General features: G+C 43.8%; 1 protein-coding gene across 7 annotated transcripts in view; it reads left to right on the forward strand.

Annotated features, from left to right (window-relative positions):
* Positions 1–1,787: 1,787 nt before the first annotated feature.
* Positions 1,788–15,413, forward strand: part of nedd4l (NEDD4 like E3 ubiquitin protein ligase) — a 53,214-nt gene continuing 39,588 nt past the window's right edge. For 4 of the 7 annotated variants that reach the window (XM_031859926.1, XM_031859927.1, XM_031859929.1 and 1 more), the window contains exons 1-2: positions 8,532–8,570; positions 8,803–13,185. In XM_031859926.1, the coding sequence (XP_031715786.1) occupies positions 12,103–13,185 (1,083 nt within the window). In that variant the 5' untranslated portion in view covers positions 8,532–8,570; positions 8,803–12,102. Of the gene's footprint in view, positions 2,127–3,918; positions 3,993–6,872; positions 6,955–8,531; positions 8,571–8,802; positions 13,186–15,413 lie in introns of those variants that run through there. The other 3 variants (XM_031859931.1, XM_031859932.1, XM_031859933.1) reach the window with 1 other exon arrangement.

Consider the following 15,413-nt stretch of genomic DNA (forward strand, 5'->3'; position numbering starts at 1 on the left):
TACTTGAGTGAATGTACTCAGTTACATTCTGTGCTATCAAAGTCATAACAAACAAATTAAAGCAATACATGCCCTCTTAAACAGCCGTCCTGTCAGCAACATTTCAGTGATGTGTGTATGATGTATGATGTCAATGATTGGTGAATATAAAACCGTCTCTAACATATTTTATTTCAATTAAAAAAAAGGCAACATATCTTGTTTTTTGGCCCGGTTTATTGACATTGCCTTTGTGCATTAATGCATTAATAAACGTGGCTTTTTGTGAGTAAACATATAAACAGCCTGTGAAAAGCATTTGAACTGAGTGACTGATTGTGTCATGAGATCTCCAGCCCTCCCCATTTCAGCTCTACTTAGGAGCAATAATGTTATGTAATGTGTCCATCTGCTCTTCACATTGATTTAAAGAGTCCCATTAAGCGACATATCCATGCTGAGTGCCAGTGAACATTTGAACCTGGATGCACTTCATGAATGCAGATAAGTTAAAGAGTGAACTGAGATGTATTGCCTTTTAAAACAATCCATAATTCACGTGTTCGTGTGCGTAGAAGAGGACGTGTCATATATGTTGGTGTGACAGATTGCATGCCTTGCTCTTCGATAAGGGCAAAAAAAAGAAGAAAGGAGCGAGGCACGAGCTGCAGTCAGAGAAGTACTGATCTCCAACTCGCTTTCCGTCCATGGGACATTTGCCCTCTCAATCACTGGACATCTGGAATCAAGCTTCGGGGCCAAACCGGTACAAACCACGGAGCGATTACGACTACGTAGTGACATCTAGCGGTGCTTTTGTGAGCTGGTTTGAGAAATAAATCTGTGTTTATGTAGACTGAATGTTATTAGTGTAGTGAGCGTCTAGGCGGCAGTATAGGACCACCCATGCTGCAGCGATTTAAGAAAAACAACATTACATCTACTTGTCTCCCGATACGGTAGCGAGCTGTGAATGAATGTTGTAATGACAAATAGGCATCATCACATGTAATAACCTAAGCATTGCTTAAACTATATAAACAAATAGTTTATTTTAAATAAATGAACATACAAGAGTGTGCAAGAGGAAATTATCTGAGACCGACTGAATAGGAACTCTTTGCAAAAAAACATCGTCACCACAACAACAACATCAACAACAACAACAACAACCAAACACCACTGAGGACACACGTTGTTGTTGTTGTTGCCATCTAATGAAAAACTTGCTCATGAAACACCCAGTACACATTAATTATGAATTTGGTAATCGAACCCTGATCCAACAATCAATCAATAAAAGCAAACAAATAAGTAGGCATATGTTATTCGTGGAAATCTAAATCTTGGCCACAACACTATAGAAACACCAACAATAACATAAATAATACACATTTACTGTGTCACGGTAATATTTATGTTTATTTTTATGGATTACTGTTGTTTTGATGAAGTACCCTGTGATTGGCTGTGTTTTTCCCAAGCCCCGCCCCTAACATGAACGCGCTCTATGGCAGAATGATGACTAGAGCGAGTAACAGTAAGTGGTGAAATTATATATTATAGTGGTACTTAAAAATCATGACAACGTTCAACTTAGTTGCTTTACTTAGCCTCACACACCCTGAAAAAGGTGAAGACACACACACACACACACGCACACACAGACACACCAGCGCCACGCCCTCTGCATATATTATTGGCCGTTGAGGAGTTTGGGGGAATTGACGTCGGTTTTGATTGGTTGTTGTTGACCGCAATCACGTCTGCTCGGCACACGATTGGCTGAGCCGTCAGGAGGAAGTCAAGTGTCAAAACGTTTCGGGGGGGATAAGATCGGAGTTGACAAAAGCGATCTGTCTCAGCTGAAACGTTTTGGACACTGTTTTTTTTGGGTGTAATTTCCAGGTTGTGTCCTGGGCGGACAACGCTGGCGAGGATTACGTTATCCGACCGTTAAACATATTCCCCGTGCCGTGCCGAGGACCTGGTCTCACCGTGGATTTGACCACCACCAAAGTGGGACTTTATTGTTCAAGACTGGCTAGCTAGCTCTGCCAAAGCGGCTTGTTTTTGTGTGTCTAGCGTGGACCGCAGGCTATATGGCTGCGAATTATGAGCCGATATATGGACTTTCAGAAGATGAGGTAAGCTTTAATTCCAACAAGGCTTTGTTACAAAGATGTCAGTCATGACTCTGTGTCTCTCAGTGGGGGTTCAGCCGTAAATGGCTAACACCAAGGCTAGCCGAAAGCTAACGAGCCCTCACCCACAGTGACATTCCATAGTAATTTTCGAGCAGCTGTCAGCTTCCTGCCCCCCTTGTCTGGGTGTCCACTACTTCACTCATCTTAATGTCATTAACAGATGCACCCCTTTTGCCTTCAGAGTGTCGAGATTAAACCGTTCATTTCGACCGAGCAAGCTTATCCATCTCTCTATATCCTTCTATTTGAATTAACGTATGCACGACTTGTAGCTCCAAAGTGCTATTTCGGATCCCAGATGTGCAGAGGAGACATTTTTGTTGGGGCGGAGATTTTTGCTGGATGGCAACCACTCTGTCTGACATAAACGCCTCCTTTTTTGTGTCGGTAAACAAAGCCTTTTTGATGGTGAGAGCTGAACGTCTTGCTCTGTCAAATGAGGTCACTGTGGGCTTTAGTGGTGAACTCTGTGTCGCCTTCGACACACACAGACCTAACGTTACTTCCATGATGCGGTGCAAAGGTGTGCTGGGATGCAAATGTTGTTTCACATGGTAGTCAAACATGACGACACTGAGTGAGCTGCAAGTGCTGTCAAATCAGCCAACCACCTGTCAGACATGAATAATGCAGTCAGAAATAGTAAGGCTGGAGATATGTTTTTAAGGATCCGGTTGCATGACTATACATAATTTATTTCACATGTGTAATTAAGGTTCTTAGGGGAAAATAGGGGCGTGTATAGGCGAATTTGAATGTGGCCTTTTATGCCAGTTTAGTGGAAATACGTCTTGGTTGAAACCCAAAGAATTTGTGTCGCATCAGAAGAGGTAATGATAAACTTTATTTCACCTGGTGTGTGTGTGTGTGTGTGTGTGTGTGTGTGTGTGTGTGTGTGTGTGTGTGTGTGTGTGTGTACTGCTTTCTTTATGAGGTAGCCCTTTTCACTTTCATAGCCTTGTGGTGCCCTGTCTGTCAGTCATTACCAGAGGGCAAGCATGCCAGTAAAAACATTCCACACAATGCAACAAAGAGGACCGCAGAAAGGGTCGACTACTTGTTGGTTAAGGTTAACCATATTGCAGGCATTAAATTGCATCCTGTAATGATGTTAAGATAATTGGGGCTTCGCATTCCATGAGACGCTGCACTTTTTGTGAGGCAAACATTCAGAAATGCTACACCCTCTGATCAAGGCCATAGTCTAAGAAGGTAACAGCTGGGTAGGTCTGGGGCTCCCAACCCTTCTCCCTCTTTTGCTCCATTCTCTAGCACATATATAACAATTGTCACAGAATTTGTTGCAGAGCTTTATGTAAATATGAACCCACCAAGAAGCAGTGTCAGCGATTTCACTTAAGACTCCATCTCAAGTTGCAGTCGAGTAGAGAAGAGTGTGTGAAGCTGTAAACCAAACATGGTGCGAGGTGGTTTAACTCGATGTACAGGAGGTGCTGTGGGAATTAGATGCGCACACATGAACTATCATAACATTGTCTTTCTCCGCAATGTTTCACTATAGCTTTAACTTGTGTTATGCCATGTTGCCAGGTTCTAAGTGTTGGACCCACTCAGGACTGAAAGCTTTTCCAATACAACTCATTTCATTTTTAGGTCAAGATTATTGATTTAAAAATGCGGCTTGAAATGTTTGAAGTGGCCGGAGGTTATGCGATATTTATTCCATGAATTTGATTTAATGTTTTTGGTCCATCATCTCTTTCTTCTGCAGGATGAAACGAGACTGCTGCGGGTTAAGGTCATTGCCGGGATGGATTTGGCAAAGAAAGACATCATTGGAGCCAGGTGAGCGTCACATGACTCTTTTTTTAAGGACACAACAGAAGATGCTGCCTTATTGGAGGGTTCTTAGTTCTTACGCTGCTGTCCCACTTCAATGTCATCATTGACGGAATGGATGTCAAGGGCCTGGTCACCGCCTCTGACATTGCACTTCTTTTGGCCAATCTAGTCTCATATTTGAATATGTCGGCTGCTTTCCAGCTCGCTAAAGATCAAATGTGTATTGTCATTTTTATAACTGTTTTGTAACTATCAACATGTATATGTGGGAGTCCTGTAGTCTTTGACCACACTCCTTGTCCCTCCAAAGACCTTGAACTCCGCGTGTTAATCAATGATTACCTGCTTCTCGTATACTACTCATAACCTCTATTACAGCTTTTACAGATAAAAGCGTTTGACTAATAATTATACATGCCCACATACTTTCTCACACGCAGGAAGACACTGTTGTTAAATTAAACTTTGCTGGGTCTTTGTCACGTTATGGTCATCAAGGGGCCATTTTCTTCTGCTGTCAGACCTCCTGTCTCCTTGTGCGATTCTGTGATGAAGCGTAACCCACTGTTATCACAACTTGTATGCAACGTTACATAATATCCCTCTGTGGAGGTGTATTTCAAGTCTGTGTATGATAGTTTTCTTTATTTTTATCAGGGCTTTGAGTTCTGCCCTCTCAATTTTAATTGCCTATTTCTCTGTACTTGCGTTGTTAGTACAGCGTGATCAATTAATACTACTCAGCGTGACCGTCAATCATTGCTAAATCAGATATCATTTTATTTATGTGCTCTTAGTCCAGGCCATCATTCTGTCCAGGGTCCAACTTTAAGGATATCATCTGTTTATATTGAATGGCTTTGGTTTGATTCACTGTGCACATTCATGTACTTGTTTCAGCCAGAAGGACCAACCATCCTTTCTGCTGTAGATTTGTTTTACCTTCATGAAGTCATAGGCTGCCATTATTTTTCAAAAACCACACTGGTATTGATGCCATATAGCCAAAATAAAGTCAGATGTGCAGGAAGAAAGTAAAATTAATGTAGAGCTTGTTAAAATCAAAATGTTGTCTAGGGATCCACATATAATTCAGTGTCTACAGTCATGTTGCTTTTTTCCCGTCTTGACAAACTGCTCCCATGAAAACTAATTTTCGGGAAGGAGACAAGAAGGAGTCTCAGTGCAGCCTGAGATACAGTAGGCCCATTGTTTTAGTTTAGTCACAGCACATCCCAGAACCACACAAACACACAATTAGAGGCAGTGGTGTGTCTGGAGACGTTAATTAACAATCAAGCAACAGCATTTTCGCTTTTGGTACTTTTTTTTTTTTTTTTTAAATATTTGCCATCCCATCTGCATTTCTCCTTTTGCTTTCTCTCAGCAACTTCCTTAGAATCAATGTAAGGCTGCGCGCCAACTGGCAGGCCAAATCTAATTTTGGATATATTCAGGCTGGAATTGGATTGCTGCTTATATCAAGTCTGGATGGCAAAAAATCCCCAGGAAACTGATTTATAGCAAATCAGATTGAAAAAACACATTCATAGATGGCTTGAAATGTGATACAATTCAAATGTCTACCTTGTGTGCTCAGTCTAGCCACTGAAATAAAAAATAAGTAAATTTATTACTCAGGAAATGCAACACGTAACACCAAGTTCTTACACAGAGCCTGGGAAAAAGAACGATTTTAAGTCCCTCATCCCTCCTAATCATCTGGGAAGATTGAAAGCGAGATATTATGTTGGTGTGTGAAGAATTAAATATTACGTCTGGCCTCGTGTAGCCTGCCGCTTGCTGTTTTAGCCTGCCGCTTGCTGAGAAGCACAACCAGTCCATGTGTGTCCTGAAATAACTTCTATCAATGTATCAACGCACATCATGTAACGTGGCGCACACGTTGAGAGAAGTTATTTCAGGATGCACAGTAGATGGAGCAGAAACGGGAGCTTTATGGGAAACTTTGACACCTCTGAAGTAGACGATAAGCTTGATGAGTCGGGTAATCCATTGGTCACACAAAGCAAGACTTTTGTTGATGTTATGTTGGGCTCCAAACGATAAATCTGCATCAAAAATTGTGAAACCGTTCTTGTAGGTATAAGACTGGTGAGACGTGTTTCTTCTCATGGAGGTTTTTGGAGAGGGTATAACCTGCCACTGTACCTCGTGTTGCCTGTTGGGACTGAGATCAGGAGAGTAATTGGTCTGGCTGCTGAATAGTGCAGCTCTACCTCTCTATCTACAACTGCCTGGGGATTTTCTACCCCGTCAGCACCTTTCAACTAAGACCAGTTGGCTATTTTTAAACCGCACGCTCACATACTGTGCTTACTATTTGCGCCGCTCACCTCAAAATGTTTGTCACTTTCTATTTTTACCACTCTTGCTATGTCAATAACACATTATAAGCCTTAATCTCGCAATGCCCAAAGCAAGCAGCTTTCATCTGCTGGCCTGTTGGTGGCAGAGGCAGACTCAACGTTCAGGTCTGGAAACAAGCTGTGTGTCAGAGTGTAGGTAGCCTGGCAATCTGGGCTCTGTGGACACAGTTAATAGGACTAACTAAGGCCAGGCACACTAGACTGTACAGATACAGTATGTTTTAAAGCGTGTCCTAGTACAGAGTATTAAAAACAGCCAAGTACTTAAAGTTGCCACTAATACGTGGTCAGATTTTTGCTTTTTATCATCGTGTTGTTCATAGTATTTTGGCTTATTTTCTAAATAGAAAGATATTGAAAAAATATTCTTTTGGTATTGGCATTGAAGTGTATGTATCTTGTCAGCAATGCTTTATGTAAATATTATTTGGGGAATATACTCGTATGACTGTGTAAAAGGCTCAGGTTTTCTCTACTGATTTTGTTTCTGCAGCGACCCTTACGTCAAACTTTCCCTCTATGTTGCGGATGAAAACAAAGAGCTTGGCTTAGTCCAAACAAAAACCATTAAAAAGGTAAGTCCTGAGGTAAGAAGTGCCTTTTGATGCATGCGTCTGCGGCTTCCTGTGTTCTGCACAGGGCTTTTGGCCCGTAAGTTTCAGACCTAATGAACTCTGATGTTTGCACAGTGTCCGATTGGCCTTTCCTGCCGCAGTAATCTCCTCCCACACCTGCACCTTGCCTTTATCATTAGCTCCCTTAAATCAGAGGTTTTTTAGGTCACCTGATCCTCCTAATCCCACCACCAACACGTCTACCGCCCGTCCTTCAAATCAAGACAGTCTGATCATCTTGAGAGATGGAAACCACAGGAAGGCAGTGATTCCTGTTTCTGCTCACTAGAGTGTAGAGGGAGACATTGGGCAAGCTCTTTCCCCCCCAGTGGCCTATTCTGGGGAGGAAATCTATTCACAGCAGGGGGAGCTATTACTTGTTAATAGTGTAAACTCCACTCGGACGATGTTTTAATGTGCAAGTGGGCTGTGATTGTGAACCAAATGTCCATATTTGTTGCTTGTGTTGTGGAATGCTCTGGGCTGTAAGGTTTTAAAATGAAGTCAAGAGAGAGTTCTGCATTAGATGCTATTCACATGCAATGCGGGTTATTCCATAACATGTTACATAATAAACAGATGTGAAACCCCAGCGAAGCAGTTTGCTTCTAACACTGTGAAGCAGCCTGACTCTGTTTCTTATTTCATTATAGATTTCTCCTTTTCTCGGTAGTTAAGCTTCGCGAACGTGTAGCTGCCAGCCAGCCCTCCGCTGCAGTCGGGCAGCTCAGGCCTCCGTGCAGGCAGACATATGCTGCCAGTGGCCATGGTTGCCTTACTGGGTATAAGTAGCTGACAATGCACTGCTATGTGGAGCAGAAAATGAAGCATCACTGCTCGGCTCTTCCATGGGCTCCATGTGTCTTTAAGTAGGACACCTTTGATGGAATCTTTGTCGTTGAAGCGAAGAGGACGGCTTGTGGCTGGATGGCATCAAAAAAAGAAGAGCCAGTCTGAGACGAATATCAGTAACGAGAAGCCAGCCTATCACCAAGCTTTGATATTTGACAGACTTCTGCCCAGACAGGGCACTGGGTTCATTTGTAGTTCCTGCTTTCTCAGCAGTGGATTTAACGGGGACATTATTTTATCGTTGCCGTAAAATGTCGTGAAGCGTTTATTAATCGGGGTGACCTGTGAAATTAAGGCTTCATTGACATTCTAGTGTTTAAGTCAATTCAATCAATGGAGGAATTTTCACGAGATGTCTCGCATAGTTCTCAGTCCAATAAAAGAGAGTCTGTGCGACGCGTGCGTACACGCACACACACTGACCTGAGGGGATGAAAATCCTGATGGTTTTTAATCTCGGGACTACTGCCAATCACCGGGACATGTTGTTAGCCACAAACTTCCTCTAACAGCGTAAGAGGATCATAGATGCACAAGATCCAGTCCAATTCCTCATTAGGGCTCTCTTGTCTCACTCCGAGTTGGATCGGTTTCATACATCTGGTCTGTTTATCTATGTAAACTAATGATAGTGTTTGCTGTTAATTATTTATCAGCCTAAACCACATCTGCACTTTCTGTTTCAGACGCTCAATCCCAAATGGAACGAGGAATTCTACTTCAGAGTGAGTTCAGGTTTTGAACTCTTTGTGTGCTTCATCATGTGTCTACCCAGTATCCTCCACTACGACGGCCTGTTGTTTCACTTGTTTACTCTAGAACGGTAGTGTCAGAGCTCAGTCCCACCTCCCCCCCACCTCTGTAATCAATAGACCATATCAGACTTATGCATCTACGTTTGCTTTGTGGTGCCACATAACAACTGGGTGACCGCTGTGTGTTTTGTTTCCAACACAGGTGTGTCCGCAGAATCACAGACTACTCTTTGAGGTTTTCGATGAAAACAGATTGGTAAGATTCACACTTTGTAACCTCTCACGTTTCACTCACTCTGTTGAATACATCACACATGATTTAGTCTAATTTGAGTCTAGTTTGAGTCACGTTTTGACACGTTTTGATTTACTGAGTTCCAACCACAGTGAATCTCGTGTCTCTTAATTTACTTCACGCAGTTTGTTTGCACTTCAAACTATTGGGACATTGTGTTGACTTTATCTGCACCCCTGTGTCTGCAATGTGTCACCCCTGTGTCTTCACAGGGGTGACACATTGCCAGATTTGATATTACCGGATGTCAGCTGTAGTGTAAACAATTGAAATGCATTGCGGTACTCGTGGAAGAAGCGTGGCCATAGGCAGTGTACGGCCGGTTTAGTTTCATTGCTCTACTTTAAGGCTGTAGTCCACTAACAACTCCTACATTCCCTCTTATGTTGAATTTCCACCACAGTAGTTTCATTGACTTGTGAAATGAAGTCTGTTGCAGGCCCTCAGTTGCCATGAGAACTAGATCAAATGTCTGCACGATGTCAAGAGTTGCAGCAATTAAAAACTGCTCGAGTAGGTCTTAATAATCGATTTAATAATTCACGCTTTTGAATAACCATCACCTTGGTGAACCATCTTCGTTGACATAATGAAGACATTGTTCTGTGGAAGCAGTGAAAGGCTTCACTCGAAGCAGTTTAGGTCGTCAGTAGTACGTTTTTCATGCGTTCTCAGTAATCTTTGAGGGTCTGTGTCTTGATGTGCGATAAAACAAACAGCGGATGCAGCCCCAGATAGTATTGGTGTTCTTGGCTGGATGAGGCACATTCTGGCCCGGCCTCGCAGGTTCAGGACTTCTGTGATTTTGCGTCTGCAGCACCGACGTGGGAGGTCGTAAGATTTGATTATTCTGCAGTTTTCCTGATAACTTAATTAAGGGAATTGCATGATTAAAATCTTGTTCAGTCACTTTAATGTGCATGCTACTGATAACATCAGTGCATACTTTAATGCGTGTTGTGTGCATGTTTGATAGAGGGGAATTACTGGCGCTCAGCCCGCTCAGAAAAGGGCAGCTCAGTTATTCCCCCTCGCTACAGTTTGGAGGTCTCTGCTGCCGTATAGAACAGGATGACACAAGAACAGCCCTCTCCTTATATGTCTGAGGAGGTGCTTCTCTGTTTATCTCTATGTGCATGCCAAGGCAGCTCCTTCCACCACTCGCCAGTATCGCTGCTTGTTCTCTTGCATCCTTTCATTTATGGTTTATTTGTCTTATAGACATGAAATGTTTGACTAAGCTCTGCGCTGCAGCACGTGTGATAGATTGGGTTTCACATATGTGTACTTATAAAGATGCTGATGCTCTAGATGCACTCAATTTCAACTAATATTCCTCCAAAATATCGGAGAACTACACGACTGACTGCTAACAGTGAATGTAAAGATACAGTGTAGTGCTTTGTTTGAAGCAGGCATGTTATGTCATTTGGCAAACTGGGCCATTGGACCACACATTGGCATTTCTTTTATACAGAACGTTCTCCATAACGTTTCACACACATTTATTGACTAACACTGTAGGCAGTGTGTCATCGCAAAGTGCAACTGGCTGCCAAGCCACGATTTCTTCTCGCTGTACAGTATTTTTCTTTTCGCTGTTCCTCTGCCTGGAGTCAATATCGCTTGTCTCCTTGATGCCCTGTTGTCCAAAATGGAGAACTTTCATATTTTAGTTTTTGTCCTCTCCCATTGTGGTGCTCCATCCGTGGCATTGGTTGTCAGCTCGTTGCAGCTTGCTTCTTGAGACAGATACGGTGACACACTGAGGACTTAACCAAAGGTCGAACCAGTCATAGAAGTGGGAACAGGCAAACTAGCTCCAAACCCCCATTTTCACGTGCTGATCCACCGGTGAATCACTGCACTATTAAGAATGCGCTCATGAACATACAGTATGTTGTGGAAATCTCTCTTTCTCTGTTTTTATTGTGTATTTTAGCCAAATACTACATTACAAGTGCGTGAGCGTCATAATTCGTGTGCTAGTTTTCAGCACTGCGGACTAAAATCCCAGCTGAGTCGTGTTTTGGGCGTTTTTTTGGATGCAAACAGAGTGGCCTATAAAACCACCAGACAGTTAAGTGTTTGGGTGTGGATGGTAGACAGCATAGTTTATTCTGTTTGAGGACTTTGATATCTCTCTCCATAGAGAATTGAGCTGTTTGCCTTATCAAAGCTGCAATCTGTCAGATATTCTGCTCTTCACTTTGCCGCTGCCTTTTTTTTCCGAGTCCATTTTTATGCTTCTTTTTTTCTGATTCCAAGCTACAAGAAGTAACGATGCTCAATTTGTGACCAGTCTACCTGTTAAATAATGATATGGATGTAGGTAGATCAGCAACAGCAGAAGGGTGATGTTATGGCCGTATGTCATTACATGAATGAAGAGATAGTTTAGAGGGTAGAGGCCACATTTACCTGTGACAAGAAATTGAGCTACACTCTGATACTCAAGATGACAGTTTTAGGTAAAATAATAAAGTGGGAGGTAATGTTTTGGGGTCTAAAAACGACCAAACCGTGTGGTCCGAGACGTGGGAACATTGGCGAGGGGTGTAGAGGCAGGGAAAGAGATCATGTGATTGGAGGAAGTGATGGACGGTGGTACGTGGGGTGTGTGTTTGGGGGCCCCAGTTGGCACTTGAGGGCAGCATGGGGTTGTAACAGGAGGTGCTGGGGCCATTTGTGGTCACATGGCTTACAGGCAACCCACTGTCACCTCGGAAACCAGGAGCGCCGGCCGCTCTTATCCAATCATGTCAGGAATGCTGGCCGTCACTCGGCTCAGGCTATTTCTGCTGTCTGTCGCTAGAGCTTGGTGGTGCTAAGAGTCTGGCATACAGGGATCCTTCTTACCCCCCCCACCCCCCTCACCCTTCCCCTCCTTAACCTCCATTATGCCATTCCTTAGAGTGCACCGTGTAAAGTTGTCAGCTCTTTATGCAGTGTTCAGTCTTGGTGGTGTGACTTCTTTCTGCCGTGCAGTTTACTGTGGAAGGAAAGTTGTGGAAGAGACTAGGAGAGGGTGGGAAGGGTGGGGGTTAGGGAGAGTGGAAGAAAAAAAAAGGGGGATCAGTCATCCAGCCAGCCAAAGGAGAGAAGTGGGCGACACTAAGAGGCAGAGACTGGAGCCAGAGGAGAGAAGCAAACAGCCAGTCAGAGAGAGAGTGAGAGGGAACAGGAGCTGTGGGACGCGAGGTGAAAATGGCTCAGCGTCTGCGTTTGTACTTTGGCTCGGGCCGCAGTAACACAGCCCCGGAGATACTGGAAGGAGACTCTGAGGAGCAGCAGGGAGACATTGATGTGGCCGAGGCGCTACGCGTGCAGCGGCCTCCGGTATCGACATCCTCTCAGGAGCCAGCTGCGCAGCATGCCCCACCGAGAGCGTCGTGGTCGGAGGCCTCTCTGAAACGCAGCTCCTCTATGTTCATACCCCAGCTCGCCGCCTACGCTGAGCCGCGGCCCACCAAGAGCTCCTCCATGCACATCTCCCTCCAGCGCTCCAACGGATCAAGTAATGGAGATTTCCGTGGTTATGCCGATGATGTCCCTCCACCCTGTTACACTCCTCCGGGACCTGCGCCTGCCTATTGTGAACCACAGATCCAAGCAGACGTCCCACGACACCCGCCGCCTCCGTACTACAGCCCAGATACTTTAAACTCACCAACTTTTATGATGGAGCAGAACCTGCCCAAACGCAGGGTCTTCAGCATTGGCTCCAACGGCCATACCATGTATAGCAGAGGCCAACCTAATATTAGTGTTGGTGGTATTTGTATCCAGAGGAACTCTCCTGATGGTTCGGACGTCCAGCATTTCAGAATCCACCCTTATGGGGGTACCGGCTGGTCTGTCCAGCAGCAGAGCTTGGACCAGTGCTCCGTTGTTAACGGTGGAACACAGAGACTAGTATTCCAGCTCCAGCAAAGTCCAAACCAGGATCAGAGCCAGGGCAGGCCAGAGTCTGCTGCAACCCAGGGAGAATGCACAGATGTTGGCGCCGCCAGCTCAAGAGGTTACCCAAGAATTCGACTGGAGCGACGCTCGTCTCAACCGAGGCTGTTGCGGGAAAGTCAACCCCAGGAAACTGGTGCAGACAGCCAAGCTACAGAGGAGATCCAGACGGACACGGAGAGAACAGAAGCAAGATCTAATGGTTGTACTTTCAAAATCCGTGGGGGTTCTTCCAGGAGGCAGCCTCATTTCAAGATCTATTTTACCCCAGGCGGAGGCGGAGATCAGGATGTTAGCATTGGCAATGATTTGACGACGAATAATCCCAAGGTAAATATTATTGGAAAACTTTAATAGGACGAGAAAAGTTTTTAAATGTAAAACGATTTTGTAAATACTGTAAAGAGATTTGAAAATGAGATAAGAAATAATTTGAATGGATGAATCGTAAACAATCACATTAAATCGTGGATGGGTCTTCTCCCTCATATGACATTTAGTTGAACACATGATAGCTTGTCTGGAGTGTAGCCAGAAGAAGGAGGGCATTTAGTAGAGCCATAGGTATTAAAAATGAGAATCAAGGTGAAAGTTATGCTACGTAAATGATATATATGCTGTGGGGGTGTCTTGAGTATTTCACATTTCATTTGTCACTCACGGAATCCAGCCCAGTTGAGGAGAGGTGCAGGAAGAGGGTGGTGGCATTCTGGGAAGTGAAAAGCACCGACATGGCTGCTGAGCTAAATCACACACACTCTGGCTTTCTTTCACTTCACAACCACAGGCATTTGAAGTTTTACACACATCGGCCAATTCAGTCATGAAAGGAAAACAGGAAATGGATGAGTGGACGATTTCTCCCCGTGCACTTGTTGCCTTCTGTTCCACAGAAATGTGACACTTACGTTTGGTAATACCCTTAACTGCAGCCAGTGCTCTTTGAGAGTTGGCCCTTTCTATCTTTAGTCCGTTTCTGGTGGGGTTGTTGATTTTGAGAGCGGGCAGGCGGCATGTCTTTGGCTCTAGACTGGTATGGATCCGTATCCTTTGCAGCTGCTCCATGAGTGATTAAGAACTAAGATGTCATTATGGGCCAAACGATGAAGAAGTTAAACAAGCCAATCAGTATCTGTTTCCTGAAGTCTTTAGATGTCGCTGTCTGTTCTCCTATCATGTATAGCTAAAGCTTTGGAAGCAGAACAGATGTGTTGTGGTCCGTTTTCTTTTTCCCCCTATATCCTGTTAATCATCTCATGACTCCTCCGATTTGTCTTGCGACCTTTGGGGCATCCCAACCCCCCAGGATGGAAGCTACTTTACTACACCAGGGAATTATAATAAATCAAACTTGAAGGTACCCTGTGGAGTTTTTCACCTTTTTATAATGCTATGGAGCAGTTTATTTATGAGTGGGTCCCCGTTTTGTAAGCAGGGAAGCACAAAATACCATCCTGCCAATAGTTCGACGTTATTCCACTGCAATGACAAAACCAATACAGCAGCAGAGGCAGTGAGGAAAAACACTCCTAGACACTTTCAGTACGAAACACAAAATTGTGTACTGTAATTTTTCGAATGTCAGCCACAATAAGGAGATGAGATATATTTTGTTGTCGTGTCCTCCGGTGCCCGAGGTTTCATCTCTAACTTGTTGTATCATGTGGATGGTGATAAACCAGTTTCTTCCTGACCTTTAAGGCCAGATAACAATACATCTGCAGTATGCAATATATTTTTTGGGTTTAATTTTGACAGCCATACGTGAATGCATTTTACACACCTTCTTCTGTCCCTTTTTTTTTTTTTTTAAAGACCTGTGGTGTTGTTACTTCAGGGCATCCCGTTTCTCATACAACAAGGAAATCCTCATTTAGACCATAATGACAGGTCTTCCCCGACTGTTAGCCTGGAGTTGGAGTACCCCTTTTTAAAGCCCTGCATGGGATACCATGAGTCTGTGTTGTCTCTATATATATATATATGTATGTATGTATGTATGTATGTATGTATGTATATATATATGTATATATATGTGTATATATATATATATGTGTGTGTGTGTGCCAGCGAGACTAGCTGGAGACAGCTACGCCACAGTGCCATGCCCTCATTACAGCCCTGCCTTGACGCCCCCCCAGTTTCCATTCACAAAGAGCTGTTGCAGGCCAACGGGTTTGCTATATTTACAGGGTTGTGGATGGATGGGGGATGGGGGATGGGGGGGGGACTCTCTTTTTATTTTGGTCCAGTAGCATGTAAGAGGGGTTCAAATTGCTATTGTTGTGAAGGGCTTTTCTCTGTCAACTCTGATCTCTGAGATCTGATGCAATGCACAGCATTGTAATTCAGTCGTGTCAGCACGGAGGCTGTTGAGTAGGTGAGACAACCTTTTCACACTTCAGTGCCAGACACGACCAGTTCAAGGTTTCTGACTATCATAAACTCTGTCTGTTACCCCCTCTTCATATACAGTGTGTGTGTGAATATGTGTGTGTGTGTATATGTATGTATGTATGTATGTATATGTATATGTATATGTATATATATATATATAT

Source organism: Anarrhichthys ocellatus, unplaced genomic scaffold, assembly GCF_004355925.1.
Source record: "Anarrhichthys ocellatus isolate YVR2014 unplaced genomic scaffold, GSC_Weel_1.0 scaffold23, whole genome shotgun sequence".
In the NCBI taxonomy this organism is placed as follows: Eukaryota; Metazoa; Chordata; class Actinopteri; order Perciformes; family Anarhichadidae; genus Anarrhichthys; species Anarrhichthys ocellatus.